General features: G+C 35.2%; 6 protein-coding genes across 13 annotated transcripts; 3 read left to right on the forward strand and 3 right to left on the reverse strand.

The window, feature by feature from the left end:
• Positions 1–2,128: 2,128 nt before the first annotated feature.
• LOC9302148 (mitogen-activated protein kinase kinase kinase NPK1) lies at positions 2,129–3,921 on the reverse strand. The gene has a single exon (XM_002866028.2). The coding sequence runs from the start codon at positions 3,713–3,715 to the stop codon at positions 2,312–2,314; it is 1,404 nt and encodes a 467-aa protein (XP_002866074.2). The 5' UTR covers positions 3,716–3,921; the 3' UTR covers positions 2,129–2,311.
• A 5,131-nt stretch (positions 3,922–9,052) lies between these two features.
• LOC9302150 (protein suppressor of white apricot) lies at positions 9,053–13,405 on the reverse strand. 8 transcript variants are annotated; one of them, XM_021033237.1, is made up of 6 exons: positions 13,030–13,405; positions 12,712–12,869; positions 11,529–12,278; positions 10,044–11,410; positions 9,770–9,911; positions 9,053–9,600 (listed from the first exon to the last, which is right to left on the reverse strand). In XM_021033237.1, the coding sequence occupies exons 1-5, from the start codon at positions 13,295–13,297 to the stop codon at positions 9,896–9,898; spliced, it is 2,559 nt and encodes an 852-aa protein (XP_020888896.1). In that variant the 5' UTR covers positions 13,298–13,405; the 3' UTR covers positions 9,053–9,600; positions 9,770–9,895. The 8 variants fall into 8 exon arrangements, with proteins under 8 accessions (XP_020888896.1, XP_020888927.1, XP_020888906.1 ...); XM_021033268.1 differs by lacking the exon at positions 13,030–13,405 and adding an exon at positions 12,498–12,573 and having other exon boundaries at positions 12,712–12,804; XM_021033247.1 differs by lacking the exon at positions 13,030–13,405 and adding an exon at positions 12,382–12,573 and having other exon boundaries at positions 12,712–12,804.
• Positions 13,406–15,921: 2,516 nt separating this feature from the next.
• On the forward strand, positions 15,922–17,896 carry LOC9302151 (stigma-specific STIG1-like protein 2). Its single transcript, XM_021029387.1, has one exon. It carries the CDS (start codon positions 16,336–16,338, stop codon positions 16,825–16,827), a length of 492 nt encoding a protein of 163 aa, XP_020885046.1. The 5' UTR covers positions 15,922–16,335; the 3' UTR covers positions 16,828–17,896.
• On the forward strand, positions 17,582–20,323 carry LOC9300451 (GDP-L-galactose phosphorylase 2). Its single transcript, XM_002864329.2, has 7 exons — positions 17,582–18,186; positions 18,262–18,362; positions 18,454–18,513; positions 18,833–19,084; positions 19,164–19,349; positions 19,504–19,752; positions 19,839–20,323. Exons 1-7 carry the CDS (start codon positions 18,075–18,077, stop codon positions 20,166–20,168), a joined length of 1,290 nt encoding a protein of 429 aa, XP_002864375.1. The 5' UTR covers positions 17,582–18,074; the 3' UTR covers positions 20,169–20,323.
• Positions 20,324–20,412: 89 nt separating this feature from the next.
• On the forward strand, positions 20,413–21,574 carry LOC9300452. Its single transcript, XM_002864330.2, has 2 exons — positions 20,413–20,569; positions 21,170–21,574. Exon 2 carries the CDS (start codon positions 21,182–21,184, stop codon positions 21,410–21,412), a length of 231 nt encoding a protein of 76 aa, XP_002864376.1. The 5' UTR covers positions 20,413–20,569; positions 21,170–21,181; the 3' UTR covers positions 21,413–21,574.
• A 21-nt stretch (positions 21,575–21,595) lies between these two features.
• Positions 21,596–24,501, reverse strand: LOC9300453 (adenylyltransferase and sulfurtransferase MOCS3). The gene is made up of 11 exons (XM_002866031.2): positions 24,174–24,501; positions 23,794–23,886; positions 23,642–23,697; positions 23,454–23,518; positions 23,259–23,333; positions 23,068–23,146; positions 22,873–22,911; positions 22,673–22,781; positions 22,458–22,576; positions 22,254–22,370; positions 21,596–22,163 (listed from the first exon to the last, which is right to left on the reverse strand). Exons 1-11 carry the CDS (start codon positions 24,424–24,426, stop codon positions 21,774–21,776), a joined length of 1,395 nt encoding a protein of 464 aa, XP_002866077.1. The 5' UTR covers positions 24,427–24,501; the 3' UTR covers positions 21,596–21,773.
• Positions 24,502–24,749: the final 248 nt, after the last annotated feature.

The raw sequence follows: 24,749 nt of genomic DNA on the forward strand, positions 1-24,749 counted from the left end.
TTCTATGAAAACGTTAACAGTGTGATTATTAATTATATATATATATATAAAATCAGTTAGGTATCTGGATAAAAAAAATGTTATGAACTAAATACACCATACACAGAAGAGCATAACAACTATAGAGAAATATTAAATATCTAGATGTAGGTTTCGTTAGAAAGAAAATTTGGTCATTCTCTTTTGGCAGTATTATAATATGTAAAATATGGATTAGAAGTTGAAATGGATAAGGGTTTAGGGTTACACACCTACTTATGCAATCCAAGTGGAATACATGAAAGATGAGCAAAACTATTTTTTTCAAAAAGGTCATTAAAGATGATTTTTATGGTGTAGTGAGTGTGTGTGCCAACGACAACACTTCCACCTTTTCTAAAGTCAACCTTTTTTATTCTATATAAAATCATTTACAAAGGCTCTAAATTATTCTAAAAAAATCGGTGTCTCGTGTGATTAAGTAGTTTCTCTGGCGAATTTGAGAAATTTAAAAGTGTTGAAAATCAGGGGATATTTCTTCATTGATATTCTTGTAATAATAAATCCATATTGCCCAAGAGCATCTTCTCTTGATTCTCTCAGAAATGACTATCGTTAGCTAGTAATTTTGGTTCTTGTATGATAATTATGTCAGTTGGTCGAATTATGACAATATATGTACTTAACTTATGACCGATGTTACCAAAAAAACTTATGACCGATAAGCTTGCTTTAATTTCTTGTATTATATAATTAACTGTTGTGTTACCAAACCTTTTTTTATCTTGCAAAATTTGATATGTTTTTGACTCTTTTTTTCTTATCTATAAATAAGATGTTTTGACTTTGATGCATGAGGTCATTTTGACATCCACTTAGAGTCATTGTTCATCACCGATGCACCATCAACCTTTTGGACATAAAGTGGGACACTTAAAACCTACTTTTCTCTAGATAGGTTATTTGCTTTGTACGGTGTAATTAAGATATCATTCTTATAGGCATGAAATGTGATCACTTCAATCACTTCATTTTTTCAATCGAAATTGTGTTGAACTTTCAGACTAACTTTTAAATCGATACCTCAATCTTCTAGCATAATGTTAACCAGTCTGATTATCAAATAAAAATGTTATAACATGGAAAATAAGTTTTATTAAAGAATTATACTTGTTTTGACTAAAAGATACGTTATAAAACAACAAACTACTTTTCTAAACTTATAAACGAATGAATAAAAGAAAATTCGAAATTGGGACGACTTCGATTATTAATTAGTACTAATTAATAAAGGCGTCGACCTAGAGAACTGAGATGAAAGCTAAGTCAACGTGAATGAACTTGGTCTAGAAATACCAAACTTTGCTTAGTGTATAGAAAGTAAACGCCAACTTTAGTTATAGAACCCAAAAAAGTCTTATGCTTTCACATTTAAATGAAACTCCTTTGTGGGTTTGGTAAACACACAAAAATAATATTAAAACAAAGAGAATATAATAGATAAATGTTAGACCAAACTAAAATAATTGGACTTCGTATAAAGTCAATCTTATGATGTAGAGTGGTTTCCGTACTTAACCTCCTTACCAAAAACACATATCAACCGACGACGACGACTTTCCCCTACTTACCACCTTTCAAAGTTAACTACCTCAAGATTACAAGTAAATGATCATATAACAAACCTCAGCAGTTGTACTAATTAGTGGGAGCTTAGAAAGTGTCTAATACCTAATATATTCTTAATAGTGAATATCTTTGCCGATCTAAATTAATTATACAAGACTACAATGGCCCAATGTATAGTTAGTTTAACGTCTCGTCATTCATTTTCTAACAAACTACTTTGTTAGTTTAACGCTTAGTTTGTGATCTTAGTATTGAAGTACTCATTATTGGGTCGGGGACGAGGTTTAAGATCATCTCATTGCGATTTCAATCATGGATCACGACCGTAGATGTTTTAAGTTCCACGAATATTCGATGTTCTATAAGCTCCAAGGATTCGTCTTGGTTCGGTCCACAAAACTTTTGTTAAAACTTCTTTTTCTTTTTAAGATTTTGTAAAACATTCCAGTATACATGTAAAATATTAAAACCAAATTTATAATTAGCATCATGAAATGATCATGTAGTTGACGTTGTAATATACAGAATGTACTTAATTGACTATGTAAGGAGAGCTCAATGTGAATGTGTAGCAAATTATGCGACAAATGATTAGTCAATAACCGATGCCGATGACTAGTCATAATTGGTGACATAAACGTCTACTATTCGTCAACAAGTACTATAGAACATTTTTTCTCAATACTTTAAAAATTGAACTATATCATTTGTTGCTCTGTAGAATAATCGCCACTATACTTTCCGGTGTAATTATCAAAACGGCGCCGAATCGATTGTAATGAGTAGTAATCTCAAAACAAGAACTTGAAATGTGGCTAAAGAAACGAATTTTCTTATTATTATCATCATCTTTTAGTACAAAACCATCTTCAAGATGATCATAATATAGAATTATATCTTCATGAAAGATGTTATTATAAGAGTAAAAATAATTAATGTTGTCCTCAGGGGAATATTCCAAGAACAAGCTGTCTTGTTGATCCAAGATCCAATTCTCAAATCCTCCCACTTCTTCTTCCTCCTCCAATGACGTTGCTTCAACGCAATTCTCATCTTCTTCTTCGTTACGTTTCTCTATCTCTCCTCTAACTTCAATCCAACCGTTCGTTTCCCACTCTAGTTCACCGGAATTCTCATCTCCGGCGAGTTTCTTGATCCGATCACCCGGTAACGAATCATCCCATAAGAAATTTGTAGAATTTGCAAATGGGTCTTCGTGATCCGCTTTAATGAATCGACTTCTTGAAGTTTCACATAAATCCCAAAAACCTTGATCCAACACAGTACTTGGAGATGAAGAATTCAGACAATTACGAGCTTCGTCGTCGTCTTCTTCATCAAGAAACGGATGTTGAAGCAATTCTTGAACACTCCATCTCTCTTTTGAATCTTTTCTCAAACATTTCTTCAAAAAGTCTTGACCTTTCTCCGATAACCAAACCGGAATCTCCGGCGACTCACCGGTGAAACCAATCTTATAAATAGCAGCAACGACGTCGTTTAACTCCGGCCAAGGACTTGTCCCAGTAGCCATCTCTATCACCAAACACCCCAAAGCCCAAACATCAGCTGGAAAACTCTGTTCTTCACCACGTGCTACTTCCGGCGACATAAACGCCGGTGTACCGGAAAATTCCAAATTCTCATCCTCTACCACCGTTTTAGCACAGCCCAAATCAACGATCTTTGCAATCTCTCCTCCGATCATCACATTCTGGCTCTTCAAATCGCAATGAACAATACCTTGATCATGAAGATACATCAAACCTTTTAATATCTGACGCGTGTAGGATCTAATCACCGGCTCCGGTAATTTCCCGCCGGAATTCTTCATCAAATCGTGCATACTCCCGCCGGAAACATATTCCAGCAAGAGATTATACATCAATTTGTCGTTCTCCGTCGTTACATTAGAACCAATGTACTTGACTATATAAGGAGAGCTCAAATTCGATAAAATCGATTGTTCTCTCTGCAAAAACGCCGATGAAGAAAACTCGGTGGATTTGACGGCGAAGAAGTCACCGGAGTTTGTGATTGCAAGTGAGACAGTAGCTGTTGAGCCTCGTCCTATGATTGGTCCTCTTATCCAGTTTAGTTCCTCCATTGAAACAGAGCAAGAACAAAACAGAGGAAATAAAAAAACAGAGGAGATAGATAGATAGAGAAAGAAATGAACTTGTAGAGAGAAAGAGAGAGAGAGGTTTAAAATGTTTTAAGTAAAGACTTGTGATGATGTGATTATTTATATATACACACACTTTTCTCACAGAAACTAAATGTGTATGTATATGACTTTGGCATGGGGTTTTGGTGTCTTAATTCAAAGTCTGAACACAGAGAGATGACATTCTTTTTATTTTTATTATTATTCTAATCTTTTTCCTTCTCCTCCAATTATTAAGCACCAAAACTTTACCTTATCTTCCACTTTTTAATTTTAGATTATTGCTTTCTTAGATCTAATACAGCCGTTTAAGTTCGAATTTCAAAATGCGAGTCGTTAAAAGAACTATAAGATAAAATATGACTTGAGTCAGTCGCTTGATCATTGGTAAGTTGTTCTCCCGTTACAAACTTAAAGATTCATGACTTAATCATGATCTTGATTATTTTAGCATAGATCTAAATCACACACATATATATATATATATAAAATAGTATCATACATGCGATTTTTTCAAAATTTAACGTTCTGAATTATTCATAAAATTATTTTATTACATGTACATTGTACTTAATTGATAATAAGATCAAAATAATGAAAATATATATATATATATTCATTAGTTATTTATGTTCACGTCAAAGACAAGTAATGCAAGAATGTTAAACTGTTTTTGGTTGGTAGAATGGCTCATAATTCAAGCAGAAAAGTACAAAAAAGTACAAAATGAAAAATATTTTAGTGTGGATAATTGCCCATCAAAGTTTTATCCATCAGATACACCATTCTATTAACATAGTTTCTACGAATGAAAAGTTTGTGATAAGAACTTATGATTGGTAAGTTTGTTAACAACTGTGGTATTATAAAAAAAAAGTAACAAACAAACAACAAGATCCTTATTTAAGATATGTGATGTATGCATATACTCTTGGTTCAAATGTTTTTTTTTTTGGTTTGTCCATTACTAGTATCATATAATACTGAAATATATCCCCAGTGCCGGCTCAACATTTTTATGGGCCCTAGGGTAAAAAAAAATTTTGGACTCTTAGAAATTTTTTTTTAATGTTTTTTGCTGTAAAAAAATTTTCTATGCTATTTTTGTTAAAAATATTAATTACTAATACTAAAAACAATAAATAAAAAATTTTATAGACCTTTCTAAATTTTATTTTTATGTTATAATCTAATTTTTTAATATTTTTTAAAAAATATTTTAGAAAATAGGCCCCTAAATTATTGGACTACGGGATTGGACCCCTGGCCGTCGCACCGCCCGCCCACCCATCTGAGCCGGCACTATCCCAAAGTTATAATGTATTATGTATATATTATACTAGATATGGACCCGTGCGTTGCACGGGTTGCTGGTCGAAATTATCACTTTTAATTTTTAATTTTATTTTTGTAAACATAACTAAAATTATATAAACATATATATTTTAGATAATGCAGCTTTTTAATTATTTTTTAAATATATATTTATACTACATATTGCGCAGTATAAAACTCTATTTGTAGTTATGTTATACTAATTATTAAATCATCTAATATAAAAATTGGCTTATTTATAAAATTATATAATTTTTTTGCTTATTATATGTTCATAGGTTGTATTATTGAATTTTAATAAGTTATTTATATCCATTGGAAGAGTATATTACACTTTATAATTTCAATGTGGGCAAAATGAAAATAAACTGTGACAATAAGAAAAGATAAAATTATATAGTTACATGGCATTTTCAATTTTTGGCTCATATTACTCATTTCTTTGTTTTCTCTCTATTTCTCTCATTAGATTTCTCTTATTTTTGCTTAAACTCCTCTTTCTTTCTCCTTCTCTCCCTCTTTTTTCCCCTATCTCCAGTTTTTCCCTTCGTCTGACATTACCACCGAGTCTCACTACTATGACCCACCACCACAAATGAATCACCACCACCATCAATACCGAATCTCGCTAATTTCGATCCACCACCTTCATCAACATTTATCGCCGCCACCACCGTCATCAACACCAACACCACTTTTATCGCTTCTTCTCTCTTTCCCCAACTTCTCTTATCACTCCACTTTCTTTATTTTCTCCGACATCAGGCTAAGCTTCTCCGACAACAACTCTATTCTATGTCCATCGCCGTTCATAATTCTTAATTTGTCTCATTTGCCATATATTACTTGGATATGAATATCACATGCTATTTTTAAAAAACCATCGTGATTCACAGTGTTTGTTTTTATAATTGACATGATATATTTACAACAAATGATAAATGCAAGTAATTTTTAAATTTTTAAAATCTTCCAATCACCACCTCCGTAACCATCATCCACCCACCTTCATCACCTCCACAACAATCACATGCTACTCCTATTTCTTTCAGTATATGACATGTTATTTTATTTAATGAAATTGTTGGATGTCTCTATTTCGTCGTCAGAATTCTAATATTATTTTTTTTTCTTCAGATTTTTTTGCGTTTTTAGTATTTATTTCATGTTTTTCTTCTCCAAATTAGAATATGCAGTTGTATGTTTGTCTTTTGTTTGAGAGCTATTTTGAATTTTTACATATTTGAAAAACGTTAGTTTCCAAAACTTTTTTAACTCATGGCTATTTCCTTAATTATTTTTGAGTCAAATGTTAGTTACTTATATTGAAGTTAAAACAACGGTGGTGTGTGAAGAAATTAGTTTGCTTGGTGAAAAAATATGAGACAACTTATTGTTTATATAAAGGTGATTTTTTACAATCATTTTTCTTATAGGAATGATAACTGATTGTATAATTTCATTAATCCTTTTCTTTTTTATTTTGTACAATTAGTAACTTATAAATAAAATGTTTAGCACAATTTTATGATTTCGATTTTTATGGAAAATATACATATAATTTTTTTTTTCGGCAAATCAAATATATTGATATCAAAAAGTGTTTACAAGATACACAATCATTTCTAAACAACCGTTTACGCAAATACAGGAAATTATTACAATTTCGATGAAGGAGTGGAGAGTAACCATACTATATTTAGACTTATAGGCTAACAGATATAATCTGTTATGTCCCCCCTTCACACACTTTTTATTGGCTATCAGCTTATAGCTGAAACTCCAGCTTATAGCTGAAACTCCAAAATGCCATTGACACTACATTTTTTGAAACAGTGAAATTAAATGTCATATAATATCTTTATATATACGTATAGTTTTCTTACTATGATCTAACTGTTTTAATTTATAATTTTGTTATAATTATCTTTTAACAATTTTTAAGTTGTTAAAAACAAAAAATTTAGGTTGCTAGATGGAAAATCTGTTATGGAAATATAGGAACAATTTTCTTATAATTAGCTTTTTACATTTTTGAACTGTTTACATTTATAATTATCTTTTTACCTTTTTATTAAAAAGGAAAATCTATTTGACACATGGCAAAATCTGAGATTGAAATATTTGACACTTGTCACGATCTCGTGAGTTATTAACTTTGAAAACCATAGTTTATATAATGTATACGTAGATGATAAAATACACAAAATTTGGTAGAGAGCTCTAACTTTTTTGTGGACCTTTTTATTTATTATTTCTCAAACATTTTTTGTGTGGCAGAGCCAATTTGGGATGCGTCTTGTGTGAATATAGACACGTGGCGGAAGAAGATTGGAAGATGACAGCGTTGCGGCATGACGCCAGGGTGGACGGCGCCGTAACTTCAATCCACCAATAAGAGTAAAACAAAAGCGCAACTAAATTTAAGAAAAGAAAAAAGTTAAATAATATGCGGCCACGTGGCGAAACCACAAGCTAAGTTGCGGGATTAGCGTGGGTATTAATCTATTGTTAGCAAAAATTCAAGTTAAATGCTGGGGCCTTTTATTCATGTACTAATTTTTTTTATACCAAACAACAAAATTGAAACTCAAAGAAAAATTTAGAAAGTATTCTAGGTATTATTTCGTTAATATTTTTTGAGTTTTAGTTGATGTCTTAAAGTTACATGGTGGTAAATAACAGTGTGAAATGTGAATGTGGAGCTTTATTATGTGAAATGTCTTTAATTGGAATGCAAGGTTGGGGTTATGTACAAGAAGATTCTATAGCCAAAAGAGGTTTTAAAGAGAAAGAAGAAGGTGTTGGGAAAATTTATTCGCATCTCTACTTTGCTTAGAGAATACAGTTGGATTCAGATTGTCTTTTTATTTAACTTTCTAGATTGAAAATGATTATTTGAATCTAGTTAGAGATCTTTTTATTAAATCTATGGAATTATTTTTGTTTTTTTTGGCTTTTGGGTGATGGACGGCTACGAAAACAAACGCAGCTTCATACATGTGATTGGGATCTAAAGGAAAAGGTTTTGAAAGAGTGAAATGAAAAAGTGAGAAGTAAAATCACGCTATGTTTTAATAGCGTTTTATTAGTAAGGTTTCGTTTATACACATATTCTGCTTATACTTCTATTATTAGTTTGGTACATGTTTTTTCCGTTGCAAGTTTTTTTGGAAACGTAAAAAGGCCACCAAAAAAAAAAAAAAGGAATAAGAAAGAAAGAGAGATTTCCAAGTATTAGGAATTTTGCAAATCTAATAGTACTACGTAATTCAGTAGCAACTTTATAATTTCACGTTAAAATGTTTTTGTAAGAGATCGATTATCACAGAACAAACGCTTATTACAAACGTCATATTGACTATATATTGACCTTTTCCTAATTACGTTAGCTATTACCCAAACGGTAGAATAGCCTCGCTTAAAAGAAGTGACATATTTTAGCAGAAATATATTGAGCAAAAAATGTTAGTGCACACTTATTTATAAATTTTAGCAGAATTGAACTTTTTTGCGAATGTCATGTGTTTAACCCTATTTGCAAACAGATCTCTATTACTGATGCAAATAACGTGAAAATAAATTTATTTTAATCATGGAGAAAATAGTAAAAATAATGTCTATTCCCACCAAATACCATCTTTAATTTCCTTTTTTTTTTTCAATTTTGTTGGAAAAAACTTGTTGTGACAATGTTTTTTCTGTAACTGTTTTTTTAATTTTACTTTGATTTGCTTCACATAGAAAACCACTCGAAAAAATGAAAAAAACTTATACATTTCTTTTCGATTGATTTGACGGTGAACCCTTAATACAAATATTCTTTAGCACTATTATATTAAGAAGTTGAGAACTATATGAAACGGGTCGGCGGCGTTGAGATTCTTAAGTAAAATAAATACAAAAACAGAAAAGAAAGAGTTTACGATAGAAAAAGAAAGGTTACATCCAACAAAGCAATAACCAATGAAATTCAAGAACATAAAATACAAAAGTTTTAAAAGATAGATTCGAACCCAAAAAGAAGTTTTTTCTGCATATAATATTATTGCCTTTCAATTGAGAAGAGAGGCTAAGTAAGGTTCGACCGATAAGGGTAAGCTTTAAGTAAGCACTATGACATTGACAAGCAATTTATAAAATCTTACGTCAACAAAAGTAAAAAACTCCTCGGCCCTGCTAGCCATTTGCTTGCTCGAACAACTGCACTCTTAACTTCACCCCTACTTCCAAGTTCCAAGCATCTCGAAAGAAGTTTTTTTACATAATAGCCAGATTTGTGCTGAGCATTATCTTCGATAAGCGGCACTATTCCGCCAGAAGGTATATACGCCGTACACCTAACGTGGGGATGATATTCCCCGGTGATGAAAGTTCCGACTTTCCAATGAACTTGGCCATCGATAAGTAGCACAAACATTGTTATACGGAGCGACGGGGATGGAGTATCCCCCAACGAAAGGAGATTCAAAATCCTATTGTTCGAGTTTCTACGGAACATATAAACAATTTGCTCATCAACTACATATACGTCGCAATAATGTGAATCAAATATTTATTTAAATTTCTTTAATATCATTGTAATGCAGAATGGTTCTTATCTTTTCTGATATTTTTAAAAATATATTTCTATGATATGGTCTGAAGTCTGATAATTACCTGATTAACAAAAGCACAGATTTCCTTGTAAAGCTTTATAATGTCTTTTTTCAGAATAATTTCGTAATTAGTTCGCAAAAAAAAAACAAAAAATTTAGTTCTACAACTCAACATCGGTTTAAATACTCAACGTCCATCTCCCCTGAAAGCCGAACAAATCCGATAATAATCAATCAGAGCCAATCATTGACATTGTCAACTTAATAGTTAATACTAGTAGACACCGAAATGGAACTAGAAAGTCATTAGAGTCGTTCAGTTAAAAGAAACTTACAAGGTATCAGCTAACATGGCACGGATTTTGGCTCTTAGCTCATCCGAAACTTGAGTTGGTTCGTTTCGCGGGTACTGGATGTTATCTTCAGGAGAAGCTTTAAGATCAGACTGATCTGACTTTGAAACAGCCTCCTCTTCCACTGTTTTCTCATCTTTCTTTATACGTTTACTAGACTTGTGTCGATGACCATGCTCATCTTCTGAAGAGTCCTCGTGTTTGCGCCTACTGGATCTGTGTCGGTTGTAATGATGATGTTCATCATCAGATGAATCACGATGTTTATCATGCTTCCTGGATCTGTGATGATGGCTACGCTTGTCCTTAGAATAATCAACGTCTTTGCTATGCTTACTAGATCTGTGTCGGTGCTCACCCTCGTTATCAGAAGAATCATATAGCTCATGCCTATCTGAAGATTTGCTGTATCTGTGTCTATGACGTGAACGGCTGTGATACTCATCATCCGAGGAGCTCGCATGCTTGTGCTTGTCCCGAGAATGTCTGTCCTTGGAAGAGTATCGTGTCTTATGTTTATGCCTAATATGCCGTTTTCTACTAGATGAATGCTTCTTATCAGTCTTGGTTTCTTCTGTCACTTCATCCATGCTGCTCTCTTCCTCTTCTCCTTCTTCTTGTTCCATCTTAACATCTTCATCTCTATGTGATCTCGAACGGTAATTCCTCTTTGGTCGTCTTTCACTGTTACCATCATCTGCTAGTTTTGTCTCAGCTACAGATGGAATCGAGCTACTGTCTCTTTCTTTGGCAGCATTAGCACCTAATCCAGAAATCCCAGAGTCCAACGGTTCAACTGATATGCTTCGCGACGGTTCAGCTTGTTGCACAGGGTGCGCATCAGGTTTTAACTTGGCCACAAACATTTTTGCACGTTTCAATCTTTCTGCCTTCAACTTCTGCTCCTTAGACAAGCCTGCTTCAGATGAATCAGCTTCACTAGGAGCAGTCGAGCCAGAGAGCGATTGACCTGAAGATTTGGCCAAATCAGGGGACTTAGATGAAGGGTAACTTCCATCATTTCCAAGGCTCTGAGAAGTCTCATCCATGGGTTTGCCTGATAGGATCCCCAACTGGGGATTCCTTATGCCTCTTCTAGCCGCTTGAAGAATAGCAGCAGCAGTATTCGCATCCACATTGACCCTCATCTGCGGTTGGACAGGCTTGAATGATTCGTTGTGCAACTCGACCTTTGGTTTGTCACTAACAACTTTTAGTTTCTCTTTCTTGGCAGAATCATCTGGTAAAACACTCCCAAACGTATATTTGCCATCTTTTACAGCATTGCCCATCTTCTCTTGCTTCACGTCTTCCTTTCTGGTAATGACGCCTTTGTCACATGATTTTAACTGCATATGAAATCAATTAACGTGTTGCATTATTAGTGAAATCACAAGGTTTAAAAAAGTACATGAAAACACACCAAATTTGTAGCAGGAACATTTTAGTAGCTTGAAATAGAATTACCTCTTCGGCTTCTTGGAGTACCTTCCGATAATATGCATGGTATAAGCTAGCCGGACGTAAGAATGGAAACATTCCGTTTTTCACATCCTGTGCAACAAGAGTAGCCTCTAGTTCTTTCCCGTTCTTTTGGATGAAGTCTACTATCTTATCTATCACTCTTTTCATCTCAGTAGACGGCTCCACAATCTGCAGTTCAAGCTTGGGTTGCGACTTATCAGACGTCAAAAGTTTTTCTGTAGCATTATCTTCTGTATTGATCTGCTTCCTCTCTACAACATTTACTGCGCTGACAGAAGGATTTCTTTTTATGACAGATGCCTGATCATTCAACGGCAGAGAATGCTTAGAGGCAATCTTTACAGCTCCTTTCGACCATTCGGGTCCATTGGAATCAGTTACCTTAACACCATCATCGCCTTTGGCAGACTCACTTGTTTTAGAGTCATTTGCAGACTCTTCGTTAGCATCTTCATCTTCTACAGTCCCATACACCGAACCAAGCAAGAACAAAGCTCCACCATCCTTCTCACTTTCGTTCTTTTTCTCTTCTACAGAAGACTTTCCCGTCAAAAGCTCTTGATGGTCAACAAGAAACCTAAAGTAAGGGTGAAGATGATGGTCTGGCATCAAGAACCCAAATGTAGGGTTGCCTCCTTGTTTGACTCTCAAGACGATTTCAGATTGCCCACCATGTTTGCTTACAAAGCTTGACGTCCTAGTGATGATCTGATGTAATTTCTCAGTTGGAGGCTGAAAGAAGAGAGAAAAAATGTACAAGAAAAAAAATCAGTAATGTGAAATATGATGAATGAACCTTTGGCAACTCGCAGGTATATACATAATAAAACCTCACATAAGTATCGAGAACCATAAATTGCAAATATCAGAACTGTATAAGAAATGCATCATCTGATGTGCACTCAGTTTTAAGGTTCTTGGTAAGTCAAATTTCTATCATCTTATTCCCACCTGCACCGCCCCTTGTCATGGCAGCAAAAGGAAACAAGGTGCATGTGAATGAAAACTCCATCTCTTCTCCGAGCATCTGAAACTTAGAAATGGTAGTCCTTAGAATAACATATGCACCTTTCAGATGTTTACATGGCCAATATCAGTTTTAAGTACAAATAAGTGAGCAAAACTAGCATACTGCTAAAGGGAACCATCTAAAGCAGGAACTTACCAGGTTTTGAAGTAAATAATCAGGCACGGGGAAAGGCGGCTGAAATCCAGATTCCATATCAGTATCTTTCTGGTCACTGACATCACTGGAGCTTCCGTATGCAAAGGGGACAGCGCGATAACCATCGCCATTTGTATTTGCTGAAACATCATTCATATCTGGAGAGTAAAGCAAACCCAAAGGGCAAACAAATTAAGATTTGACCTGAATTTTTCGTAATCATTCTCTACAACAGTTTTATGTCTCTAACATAGCAAGTTCGAGTCTCTCTACCAACTATAGATTAACAGAGATTTCTACGAAGTTCCTCATCCTTACCGTTCTCATCATCCGACGGAGATGGAGATTCCGACGGTAAATCAAAATAACGCTCGTGATCGAGCTCCGATTCCAAGTCAGCATCGTTTGAATTCGGACGACGGCGTTTGATACGTGGAGGAGGAGCAGAAGAGAGGAGATGACGAACATCGTAGCGGTCAATAAAGAGGCTGTTCCAGTCAACGAGCGCCGTCGGAGAGTTGACAAACGTTGCCATCGAATCGTCGTCGAAAAAGAGAGCGTGACGACCAACAATCTCCAGATCCATTGTGTGATAGCAATGGAGATTTAGGGTTTGGGGAAGAGCCTAGGGTAGCGTCTGTGAAATTTGGAATCGGATGTTTCAAATTCGCGATTGACCCCAATGAGATAGATTCGTGATGACTTCAAAAGAGATCTAGTCGATAAAATGACGTCGTTTAATGACTTTTTAACTGCCGTTTCAGAAGAAATAAAACGACAAGCAATCGGCAGAAAATAATACAAAACGACGTGCATTCTTTCAGACAGACGAACAAGTAGAAGAAGTCAAGGACTAGTTTGTTTTTGCGTTTTCAACCCCATACTAAATAAAGGGGTATATTTTTGCCCCATAATCTTTACTTTAATAAAAGTTGTGAAAATCTCCAAATTTAAAGTGATTCAACATCTCTAGTATATGCCTAGCCTTGATGTCACGGTTATCAGCATTGAGTTTTAATTACTTTGATGAAAACATTATGAGCTCTTTTTTTTTTTTTTGGGTAACTTATGAGCTCTCTTTTCTGGTCAAAGCTTTCGAGTTGTATCTCCTCATGATACAATGGCTAAGTGATTTCAGGTTCTCTCTATAAATTTTTGTAATTTCATTCGTCTATGATACTCTGTCGAAATAATAATAATTAAAATTGTTAATGTAAAATGACTTTGCGTGTGGCTTAATAGTTAATGCAACAGAAAGATATCTTAGAGAAGCAATAGATTATCGTATATGTCGGAAAATGACCCAATACAAGGGAATCGTACGTGTTGACTTTTGTGACGTAAAGTGTATACATTGTTTAACAAATTGGAGGAAAGCGTTGACCTCTCTCCATGGCTTTCTTGAACACCGAATCTAATATTTGTGCCTTGTGGACGCCTTTGACCGGTTTATTCAAGAATTTCTTCGATAGTTCGATCATCGAATGTATAGAGCTATATATATATATATATATACATTAGTATAAGTTACTATAGGGACATTCAAATTTTAAATGATTGTTTCAAAAACTAAATCTTAATTGTATATTTATGCAAAAACATACACTAAAAACCAAGTTGTATTAGTTTAATGGTCATCATCGTACTATAATGGACATCATAAATCGGATTCTACTATGCATATATATATTTATATCAGGAATCATGGGTTTGAAACTTAAAATAAAGTGGAAAGTTGTATATATACCTTGTATTACTTTAGAATTGTTTTCATTTGTAATGTTAGATTTTCCATTTGTATTACATGTTTCATAGGATCATGAGAATTTTAGAAAAAATATCATCATCTTGGAAATATCACTACAAAATGGACTATTTATAATATACTAAATCATTTATCGGGTTAACTTCAAACCATGGTACCATATCAGAAGGTTAGAGATAGAACAAATAGAGAATTGAAGCTCCATGGAAAAGACTAAAGAGAATGGAGTTGAGCTTGAGCGAAGAAGATATTTTCTCTGAAATGGAAGTCTTATATCTTACGCCACTTAATAACTTGTATTGTACATAGATTCTATGCAACTTGTAAATGTCTAATAGTTTGTTCACTGCATTTTGAAATTGGAACTCTTTTTCTTTTTCTCTATCTTATGTTGGTAATTAAGAAGATAAATATATTTAAAATGAGAGTTTGGGTTTTACAAGAAGTTAAACCTTAAAAACATTTCAGAAAGCTGAATGGTCTCATGCCAAAAAAAGTATTTAAAACATGGGACCATGCCAAGTAGTATCAAGAAATTGGAACTCTTACTAAATTTTTTTAAAATAATTTAGCCTGGTTATATAATCTTGTAGAGATCGACTAATTAATCTAAATTTTGATTTAAGATCTTTTATGTAAGATATTGTGTGATATGAACAGAAGGCTGGTAGTGACGAAGAGAGGAACTTAGGCTTACAAAATTCGCTCATGTGTTTATAAAATAAAAACTTTTAATTCTCTAAGTTTTGACTTACAAAATCATTTTAATATTCCATTGTTACAAGTTACAATGTAAAAATGGCCTTTCATTTTATTAAAAATTATATAATCGTGGTTGATTAGGCGTATGAGGATCGAGAACTTTAGAATTCAAGTTAAAGCAAGTGTCCATTAGAGGATGTATATAGCTTCAATTTGCTTCATTTAGAAATATAAATTAGTGGTTCGTAGTTTTCACGACAAATAAAACCAATAAGTATTTTTTCTTTTTAAAATAATAATCAAATAAAACTGAAATTTAAAATCGGACGCCTTTACTTCTCCTTGCATCTCGCCTGATTCGTCTCAGACCGTCCCATGAGGCTAAGCGATGGATTCAGTCATGATTCGTCACGCATACGAACGTAAAACGTCTAATTTACCCATCCCTTTCTATTTTTGTATGGTGACATTATAATTTGAAGGAAGTATTAAGTATATTTTTTTTTCAACTTAGCTTGTTTACATATTGGAGAACCATTATATATAACTCTAGATGTAAAAACACACTAATCAACATGGTAGCAATAAAATGAATTTCAAAAATGTCGAGTTGGAAACCGGTAATGAATATAAATGTTCACCACACATGACACATCACATATAATCAACCATATTCCAAAGATAGTTCTTATACAACATCTGGTAACATATTACAATTGCTACATTACTACATTATTAGTACAAGAGGCTGTCTAAAATTATTATGTTTTGATTACGTATACGGTATATCACACATTTTTTTTTTTACTCTTATGTTGTGAACGCGTAAGCAAGTAACTGAATAACAAAAAAAAAATTTATTACTGAAATGAGAAGAAAAAAAGAACACCTCTCCCCAAGAAAAGATGGATCGCTTGAAACCTTACTTAACCTTTTTTCACCACATTTCACGCGTCAACTCGTCTCGATCACAACTATAAACCCTAAGTCCACCCTCTCCTCAATTTTTCACAACTCAATCTCTCTCTCTCTCTCCCTAAATCTCTTCCTCGCTCTCTACATTCACATTAACAAGAAGAAAAGAAGAAGCAGGAGACAAAGAAAGGAAGAAGAACAATATCTCTCGCTCTAACTAACAACTCATAGATCAAGAGAAAATGGCCCAATTCATGAAGTTACTCGTGACAATTGCATTAACAACCGTAGTCATAATCGCCATCATCACCACCAAAACCACCACCAAGACCGCAACCTTTGCTCTCGAAGACCCTTTCAAGGACCTTACGCCACCAGGAACGATTAAGATCAGACCAAGTCGGTTCTTGGCAGAAAAAGTCGACCAGGGTAAAGGACCAAAAGCCCGTAACCCAAACGCAGCTGACCATTGCAACAAGGACAATGAAATCTGTAGCAGCAGCGATTACAGCACCGGAGCAAACGCTACAATGGCTTGTTGTAACAACAAGTGTATGGATTTATCAACCGACGACAAAAACTGCGGTGCATGTAAGAACAAATGCAAGTTCGGACAAACGTGTTGTCGTGGTCAGTGCGTATACGTTGCTTACGATAAACGTCATTGCGGTGAGTGTAACCATCGTTGCGATCTCGGCGAGTTCTGCGTCTACGGTCTCTGTAACTACGCGTGATGAATCAATCATTCATTCACACTAACGAAAAAAAAAAAAAAGATTTTAAGTAAAATATACGATGATTTATTTACATGGACACTGATTAAAAAAGGTCGGTCCAATTAATTATTTACTTAATAATTAATTAAAGTGTTGTGTGTATTTTTGGATTCCCATAATGTTTTGAGGGGTATATAAAGGAGATTATTTTTCTATATTTAATGTCTACGAATAAAATGGAACATATCCTCGTTCCAATATTAATGCTGTTTATTTAGGTTTTATGATTAGAGTGTATAAAGACACTCCAAAATAATATCATGAATAATGTTTTTATACGTATAATACATAAAATAAAATCTCTTTCCTCATAGTTGGTCCCTGATTTACTATCAAACATAGGTTCCAATTGCAATTGTGAATTGCCAAGAAGAATTAATGGGTGGGACTTTAAATTTTGATTCAAAACCCTTTATTTTTAAAAATAAAATAAAATATAGCGTAAATTTTGCACACAAACCCTAACTAAGAAAATAAATTCACTTTGGTGCTTTCTAATTTATTTATGGATCATTTTTGGTATGTAGCGGGTTAACTCAACAGGAAGAACATAACCAAAACACATGACGTCATTGTCAAAGTCAATAGGTTGACTTTATCTGAACCAACTCCCGATGGATACCAACCCAACGGGTCAAAACGTGACAAATCGGGTCAAAATCAAAAACCTCAAAACTCAAAAATATAAGGAGAGAGATCTAATTAAAACCCGTGAACACTTGTTTCATCTTCTTCACAAAAAACCACACGTCCAAATCACAACCTCAAATCTCTCTCTCTCACAGACACATACACATAATTACATAAACACGTGAATTTGCTCTCTTTCTGGTTCACTCATCTACCATCTATATAAATCTGAAAGAGTGTTTGAAACCCACATCGAAAAATCTATCCTTTTTGTTCCTTCCCCGGCGAATCTCCGGGGAAATTGGTCATCGGTAATCACGGCTATTTACGGGATAAAGTCACGGCCTTTGAGCTTTCATGTCCAACGAAAGGGTTGTTTAATCATAACTAATCCTTTGCCGCACGGAGGACGTGGAGCTCTGCCGTCTGAAGGCGGCAGTCCTTCCGATCTCCTCTTCCTCGCCGGAGGTGGTTCCACAAATACCCACTAACGCTAACCCTTTTTCCTAATTAGGTTTTTTAGTTCTTAGTCCTGTATAAGTTTGTTACCTTCGAGATTCGAAAATTTGGGAGTAATGTTGTTGAAGATCAAAAGAGTTCCAACAGTTGTGTCGAATTATCAGAAAGATGAAACGGTGGAAGAAGGTGGATGTGGTCGGAATTGCTTGAGCAAGTGTTGTATCAATGGTACATTTTAGAGCTGGCAAAATTCTTCTTTTTGTTTGAATTTGAATTGGTGCTGATCTTTTGTTTGTATTTCAGGGGCAAGACTTCCTTTATATACTTGCAAGAATCTTGATACATTCGTCGGAGAGAAGTTAGAATCTCCGGTGATGTTCCTCGAATCTCTAGTTCTTGGAGAGGTAGTGGTTTTAGATACATGTTAAAAAGTTGTCATTTTGTTAACCAATTCGTTAATTGTTTGAGTAATGTATCAATCCTTATGTTTTCTAGTGGGAAGATCGTTTCCAAAGAGGACTTTTTCGCTACGATGTCACCGCCTGCGAAACCAAGGTATTATTGTCTCTTTGATTCGTGGTTGATTGATTGACATTTAAAGCCAAATCTGTTTGATGTTTACTTGACCTGAAGCTTAAAGTCTCAGTTCACATTGTTAATGACTTGATGTTGACTTGGAGATTAAGAATCAAGTTTCAGTTTCACATTGTTGATGTTTGCTTAAGCTGAAGCATCTAGTTTCTGTGTTGATGTTTGCCTAAGCTAAAGCATCTAGTTTCAGTTTCTCATTGTTGATGTTTACTTGAGCTGAAGATTCAAGTTTCGGTTTCACATTGTTGATGTTTGGTTGCTGTTGGTAAATTGGTAATTATAGGTTATACCGGGGAAGTACGGTTTCATTGCGCAGCTGAATGAAGGTCGTCTTCTCAAGAAGAGACCAACCGAGTTCCGTGTTGACAAAGTTCTTCAACCATTTGATGGAAACAAGTTCAATTTCACTAAAGTTGGTCAAGAAGAGTTGCTTTTTCAGTTTGAAGCTAGCGATAACGACGATGATAGTCAAATCCAGTTCTTGCCGAGTATCCCTCTAGACGCGGATAATTCTCCAAGCGTCGTTGCAATCAATGTAAGGAGTTGTTGCTTTCAGGTGTCTCTTTTTCTTCGCTGATTATCTGAAGACTGAACTCAAAATTCTTGTAACACAGGTGAGTCCGATTGAGTATGGACATGTGTTGCTGATTCCTCGTGTTCTTGATTGCTTGCCTCAAAGGATTGATCACAAAAGCCTTTTGCTTGCTCTTCAAATGGCGGCTGAAGCGGCTAATCCGTATTTCCGACTTGGATACAACAGTTTAGGGGCTTTTGCTACCATCAACCATCTTCACTTTCAGGTAAACAGAATCAGATCGAATCGTAATTGGTCTATAATCAACTGGTTTTAGTTTATAATGAATTCTCAAAATCGAAATAAACAACATGAACTGAACCAAATAACTGGCTCACCCGTATACAATTGTGATATTTATGATATTCTACTTGGAACAGGCTTACTATTTGGCAATGCAATTCCCGATTGAGAAAGCTTCTTCCTTGAAGATCACTACCACTAATAATGGCGTCAAAATCTCAAAACTCTTGAACTACCCTGTGAGAGGTCTTCTATTTGAAGGTGGAAACTCCATTAAAGATCTCTCTGATACTGTATCAGATGCATCCGTTTGTCTTCAGAACAACAACATTCCTTTCAACATTCTCATCTCTGATTCTGGAAAACAAATCTTCCTTCTCCCTCAGGTTAAATCTTCACAACATTTCAAAAGAAACTTGATATTGACTGCCAAAAGAAGAGCTTTCTAATTAACGACTGTTTGATTTTGCAGTGTTACGCAGAGAAACAGGCTTTAGGGGAAGTTAGCTCAAAGCTATTGGATACGCAAGTGAATCCAGCGGTTTGGGAGATGAGTGGACACATGGTGTTGAAGAGGAAAGAAGACTACGAAGGAGCTTCAGAAGAGAAGGCATGGAGGTTACTAGCTGAAGTTTCTTTATCAGAGGAGAGATTCAAAGAAGTTAACACTATGATATTTGAGGCCATCGGATTTAGTAGTCACGAAGAAGAAGAGGTGCTTGAAGAGCAGAGTTCGATGAATGGTAGCAGCTTCATAAGAGTGCATTGTCCTTCAGTGAAAGAAGAGGCTGTCTCTAATTGAGAGGTGCTTTATAACCAAGCAAAAACTAAACTCTCTTCGTGATACTTGCGTTTGACATTTACGGTTTTGTTGTCTTTTATTTTCGTACTGACTTTGTTAAGTCTTTGGTCGTGACATTTCGAATCAATAAAATTGAAATCACCTTATTCAAAAAATTAGTTACAAAGAGAAGAAACAGAAAAACAAAAAAATCAAATTTCATAAAATTCCTTTTATTAGATTTGTTAATGCTTATTATTTGGGAACCATCTTTCCTCAAACCCTCTATACCAAGAAGAAGCTTTCGTAACATATGTTTTTTTGGCCCTAATCAGTAATCAGATCGACATTTTCCTCTGCCATCACCGGAGCTCTGAGACTTCAACAACTCCATATCTCTCAAGCTTTTAGCTTTTGCTCGCGTAAACGCTTCTTCACCTCTATCTCTCACGCTCTCATTATATACATTTGTCTGTCGTCTTCAATCTTTATTTCACTGATCTCTTGAACTTTTGCATTTCATTCTTATGTTTTCCAGAAGTTTTCTTTTTCTTATTTCTGCTTATCCTGTTCGATTTTATACTAAACCACTCATCTCCGTGACAAAAAGAACCTAATATAGTTTTCTGGGTTTTGTTGGGTTTAAAGCCGTTGAGGTTGTGCGTCTGTTTTTATTAAGGGCATGCATGGAAGGTGTTCGATAAAATGCCAATTAGAAACCAGCAGTTTACCACTACTTAGATTTTTTTATCCATATTCATTCTTTTTAGCTATAGGGTAGTAATATTCAGATCCTCATTAAGCCAATTTTGTAATGTGGATCATGATAGTGATACAAAGTTTGCATTTTGGTAATCTTTTACTTACGAAAATTGCTTGGTTCATGAATCTTTGAGAAGCCTCAACAATGTTCATATATAATTACTTTGTTCATTTGGAGATTTATAGAATGCTTTAAAGGCTGGATGGATCTAAGCAAAACTGAAGAAGGAATAGTTTTTTTTTTTTTTTTGGGTGTGTAGAGTTGTTGGACAATGAAGAAAGGATTGCACCCACAGATGCAATGGATCTCTTATGTGACGCAGAGTGGTAGACTGATGCACGTGATGATGACAAGAATCCACCATGTTGGCAAAGTCTATCACTTTGGAGCTAAGCGTCAGATGGCTCAAAGCATTGGTCAGATTGCCAAGTTCAAGCGTAGGTTTAACGAGCAAGAGGCAGAAGCAGCCGAAGAGAATAACAATGAGAACCAGAACAAGTAGCTGCAAACAAACTCTTTTATCTCTCCCTTACCTTTCCTCAAAAACCAATCTGAAAAGCTTTAGATTTTTCATTTACTATGAACCTTGCTTTGCTTCTCAAGATTGAATTTTACAGTTTGTGTCTCTCTGTTTCGTCAATAAAAAAACTTATCTTGATCCCTTCTTGGCCATGAACATCGTACATTGAAAAGTGGAATGTGTTTAGTATCTATGAATGATATGAATCAAACGAGTAGATGGTATCATAACATCTAAAACTCACTCTGACAGGTTTTGTTACATGACATAACTAATAGTACATGTTTCTGCTCCAAACATCTTGAGCTACGGATTTAACCAACTTGGTGCAAAACGTTTCCCTCTAATAGGTGGGGAAGTTGGGGTTGACATTGGCTGCCCAAGCTTCCAGTCCTCCAATTATATCCTTGGCTGAATCGAAACCCGACTCACGAAGATAATGAACAGCTCTCTGTGAATCATTCCCGCGTCTGCAAACAACGTAGACACTAGGATTTGTGCAAGATCCGGTGTTAACATGACCATCTTCCTTTTCTTTAAGAGCTGAAGTAAGCTCGTTTAACCGAGCCTCTAAGTTTGCAAGAGGGATGTTGAGTGAATCCGGGAGAGAGACAATCTTATAGTGATGCGAAGGTCGAACATCGAGCAGAACATGTTGTTCCTTCTTTTGAAGAATTTCTTTGAACTCCGTGCTGCTAATTCTTGATTCTGCAGGAAGCAGGTTCAATGGGCCCTGTGATCAAATCGATGCAGGTCAACTTTATATATGAGACTGTTACTGACAACCATTGGATTCGAGATGAGAGAAAACAGAGAATAATACCGCAAATAAAGGAAATTGGGTGAAGTCCTCATAGTCAAAATCTTTAAACGTTTGCTTATTGAAAGATGAATTGTCTCCACACACTGTGCACTGTGATGACCTGCCTCTGATCTTGACCTGCGCAAACACTATTCAATCAGTTTATGCAGATGGAAACCCAATAGAGTGTAATGATGAACAGAAATGGAATTAGTAAAACTTTACAATGCGCATCCTTGCTGATAAAGCATCAAAAAGAAGCATCCGTTCAGAGAGTGGTTCTCCCACCATGCTCGCGAGTTTAATTGTCTCTAGCGCTTGCAGACAACCAATAACACCCGGAACTGAGAACAGATAAAGTGGAAAATATCATTTAAAGATGGAAGAACTTGGTAGAGATTTGCTAGCAATAGAAGAAGAAAAAACCGCCATTCATATACCTACTCCAAGAACTCCACTATCAGAACATCTTTGGCACGCTGAGGTAGGTGGAGGAGTGGGAAAAAGACACCGGTAACACGGGCCTCCGTTGTGATTATAAACGGTAAGCTTAAAATCAAAATCACAGTTTAGTGTTTAATGTGTGCCCTAACATCTATAAAGAGTAACACAATAATGTCACAATTGTCATATCACATACCTGCCCTTCCATCCCAAGCGCAGCACCCGAAACCAAAGGCTGTATACAAAATACAAACGCTCAGTCGATACCGGCAGCTATAGAACTGACTACAAATAAACATGAACATCATCAAGGGTAGTAGTTTCAACTTGAAGTACTTAGGTATCACCATCGTTAACAATGTATATATAGAGAGTTCAGAAAATGATTCACCTTTCCTAACAGGACACAACAATCGCTGATCATGTAACGGCTTGGAGGATTATCAGTCGCATCTACTATGATATCATATCTAAATTTACGCAGTTACGGAAACATAGCAATTCAATGCTTTACTTTGAGAAGACTAATAAAGATACAGAAAAATGAGACTTCCTAAAACATTTTTACATATCTAAGGATACTGGCTGAGGATTTCCAAAGCATTGGAAGTGCGAAGAGCTTCCACATATTCATCAACTTTGATCGTCGAATTTATTCTGGAAATAAAGAAAAGGAATTCTGATTAGACTAAACGAGTACAGGTGGGCATAATTTGCTCGAATGCTGCATGATAATTTTATATGAAATCATATTAATCCGCAAGGAGTTTGAATTACGAGCGACAAGCAGTAGCAGCAGATTTCACTTTGGGATGACCAATAAATGCTTCAGTGTGTATAATCTGGATAATAACAAATCAAAAGAGACAGAAATCAGCCAAAGTAGTACTTTCATTCAGCCACTGACCACAGATTAGAGCCAAGAAAAGAAAGAGTTGCCAAAGCAGATTTTTTCCAAGTCGTACCTGCCTGTGCATATTGTTGAGCTCTACAACATCATGATCTATAATACCCAAGCGACCTAAAAGAAAACAACAAAGTGATGACACGGAACATTATATAGAAACTATTGTATGATATCTGTAGATAAATTTGAGGTAAGAGTATGAAACCATACCAACACCACATGCTGCAAGATATAATAAGGCAGGTGAACCCAGTCCTCCAGCTCCAATAACTAATACTGAAGACTTCAAAAGATTTGACTGCCCTATAATAAAAAAAAAAAAAACACACAAACAAACATAGAACAAAACGAAAGAATCAATTTGTGGAAGACACTAGCAGAGGTAACAAGTAATCCAGAATTCAAATTTCTCATACATCACTAAACTGAATCAGAACAATCAAAAAGGGAAACAAAAGAAACCCAATACAAAGTTTTCATCTTTCAGCTCTATCATCACAAAACTTAGAATCATCCATCTCTGATTATCTTCCTATTGGTTAGATTCAAACGTGGAAAGAGTTTGCATTTGAGTGTTTGAGCAAAAGTACCTTCAACAGCAAACGAAGGGAGTAACAATTGACGACTATAACGGTAAATCTGATCCGGAGATAACCCATGTTTAAGCTCCGGCGCCGTTGGATAAGAGTCACCGTTGGATACGGTGTCGTACCGTTCAACCGCCGCCGTATCCTGGAGCTTAGCTTCGAGGGTCGAAATACGGTGCTCTATGTCTGCCTTCTTGAGCTTTAACTCTTCCAATTCCCGGATAATTTCCGACGAATCTCCACCGTTCGACATCATCACGACGATGTTAGAGAACCAATAGTAGAACCCTAGAGGTTATAGCAGCAAAGAAGACGATGTCAGTCAACGGAACCAAACGTTGACTGTTTTTATTGACGCCGTGGATCTGTGTCTTTAACCGGATTTAACCGCGAACCAAATTGGTAGGCCGGGTTGGGTTTTAAGAGAATTCATCAACTTACGAATTTATTTATTTACCTAGTTAAATTTGGATGTCTTTTGACTAATAATTTTAGCCAATATGGCAGATGTAAATAAATAATGAAACCTTTTGACTAAAATTAATAATTATTATCTGACCAAACTATATAAAAAAAGAA

This window comes from Arabidopsis lyrata (assembly GCF_000004255.2).
Source record: "Arabidopsis lyrata subsp. lyrata unplaced genomic scaffold ARALYscaffold_8, whole genome shotgun sequence".
NCBI lineage: Eukaryota > Viridiplantae > Streptophyta > Magnoliopsida > Brassicales > Brassicaceae > Arabidopsis > Arabidopsis lyrata.

Excerpts from the sequence above, each read along its gene's own strand:
- LOC9302148 (XM_002866028.2), bottom strand. The coding sequence starts at position 3,715 with ATGGAGGAACTAAACTGGATAAGAGGACCAATCATAGGACGAGGCTCA.
- LOC9302150 (XM_021033237.1), bottom strand. The coding sequence starts at position 13,297 with ATGGATCTGGAGATTGTTGGTCGTCACGCTCTCTTTTTCGACGACGAT. Across the intron at positions 12,279-12,711 it reads ATTATTTACTTCAAAACCTG|CCTCCAACTGAGAAATTACA; the intron begins GTAAGTTCCTGC and ends CTCTTCTTTCAG. Across the intron at positions 11,411-11,528 it reads TACTCCAAGAAGCCGAAGAG|TTAAAATCATGTGACAAAGG; the intron begins GTAATTCTATTT and ends TTTCATATGCAG.
- LOC9302151 (XM_021029387.1), top strand. The coding sequence starts at position 16,336 with ATGGCCCAATTCATGAAGTTACTCGTGACAATTGCATTAACAACCGTA.
- LOC9300451 (XM_002864329.2), top strand. The coding sequence starts at position 18,075 with ATGTTGTTGAAGATCAAAAGAGTTCCAACAGTTGTGTCGAATTATCAG. Across the intron at positions 18,363-18,453 it reads AATCTCTAGTTCTTGGAGAG|TGGGAAGATCGTTTCCAAAG; the intron begins GTAGTGGTTTTA and ends TATGTTTTCTAG. Across the intron at positions 19,753-19,838 it reads AAATCTTCCTTCTCCCTCAG|TGTTACGCAGAGAAACAGGC; the intron begins GTTAAATCTTCA and ends TTGATTTTGCAG.
- LOC9300452 (XM_002864330.2), top strand. The coding sequence starts at position 21,182 with ATGAAGAAAGGATTGCACCCACAGATGCAATGGATCTCTTATGTGACG.
- LOC9300453 (XM_002866031.2), bottom strand. The coding sequence starts at position 24,426 with ATGATGTCGAACGGTGGAGATTCGTCGGAAATTATCCGGGAATTGGAA. Across the intron at positions 22,912-23,067 it reads GTTGTGTCCTGTTAGGAAAG|CCTTTGGTTTCGGGTGCTGC; the intron begins GTGAATCATTTT and ends TTTTGTATACAG. Across the intron at positions 22,782-22,872 it reads CGCTTGGGATGGAAGGGCAG|CTTACCGTTTATAATCACAA; the intron begins GTATGTGATATG and ends TTTGATTTTAAG.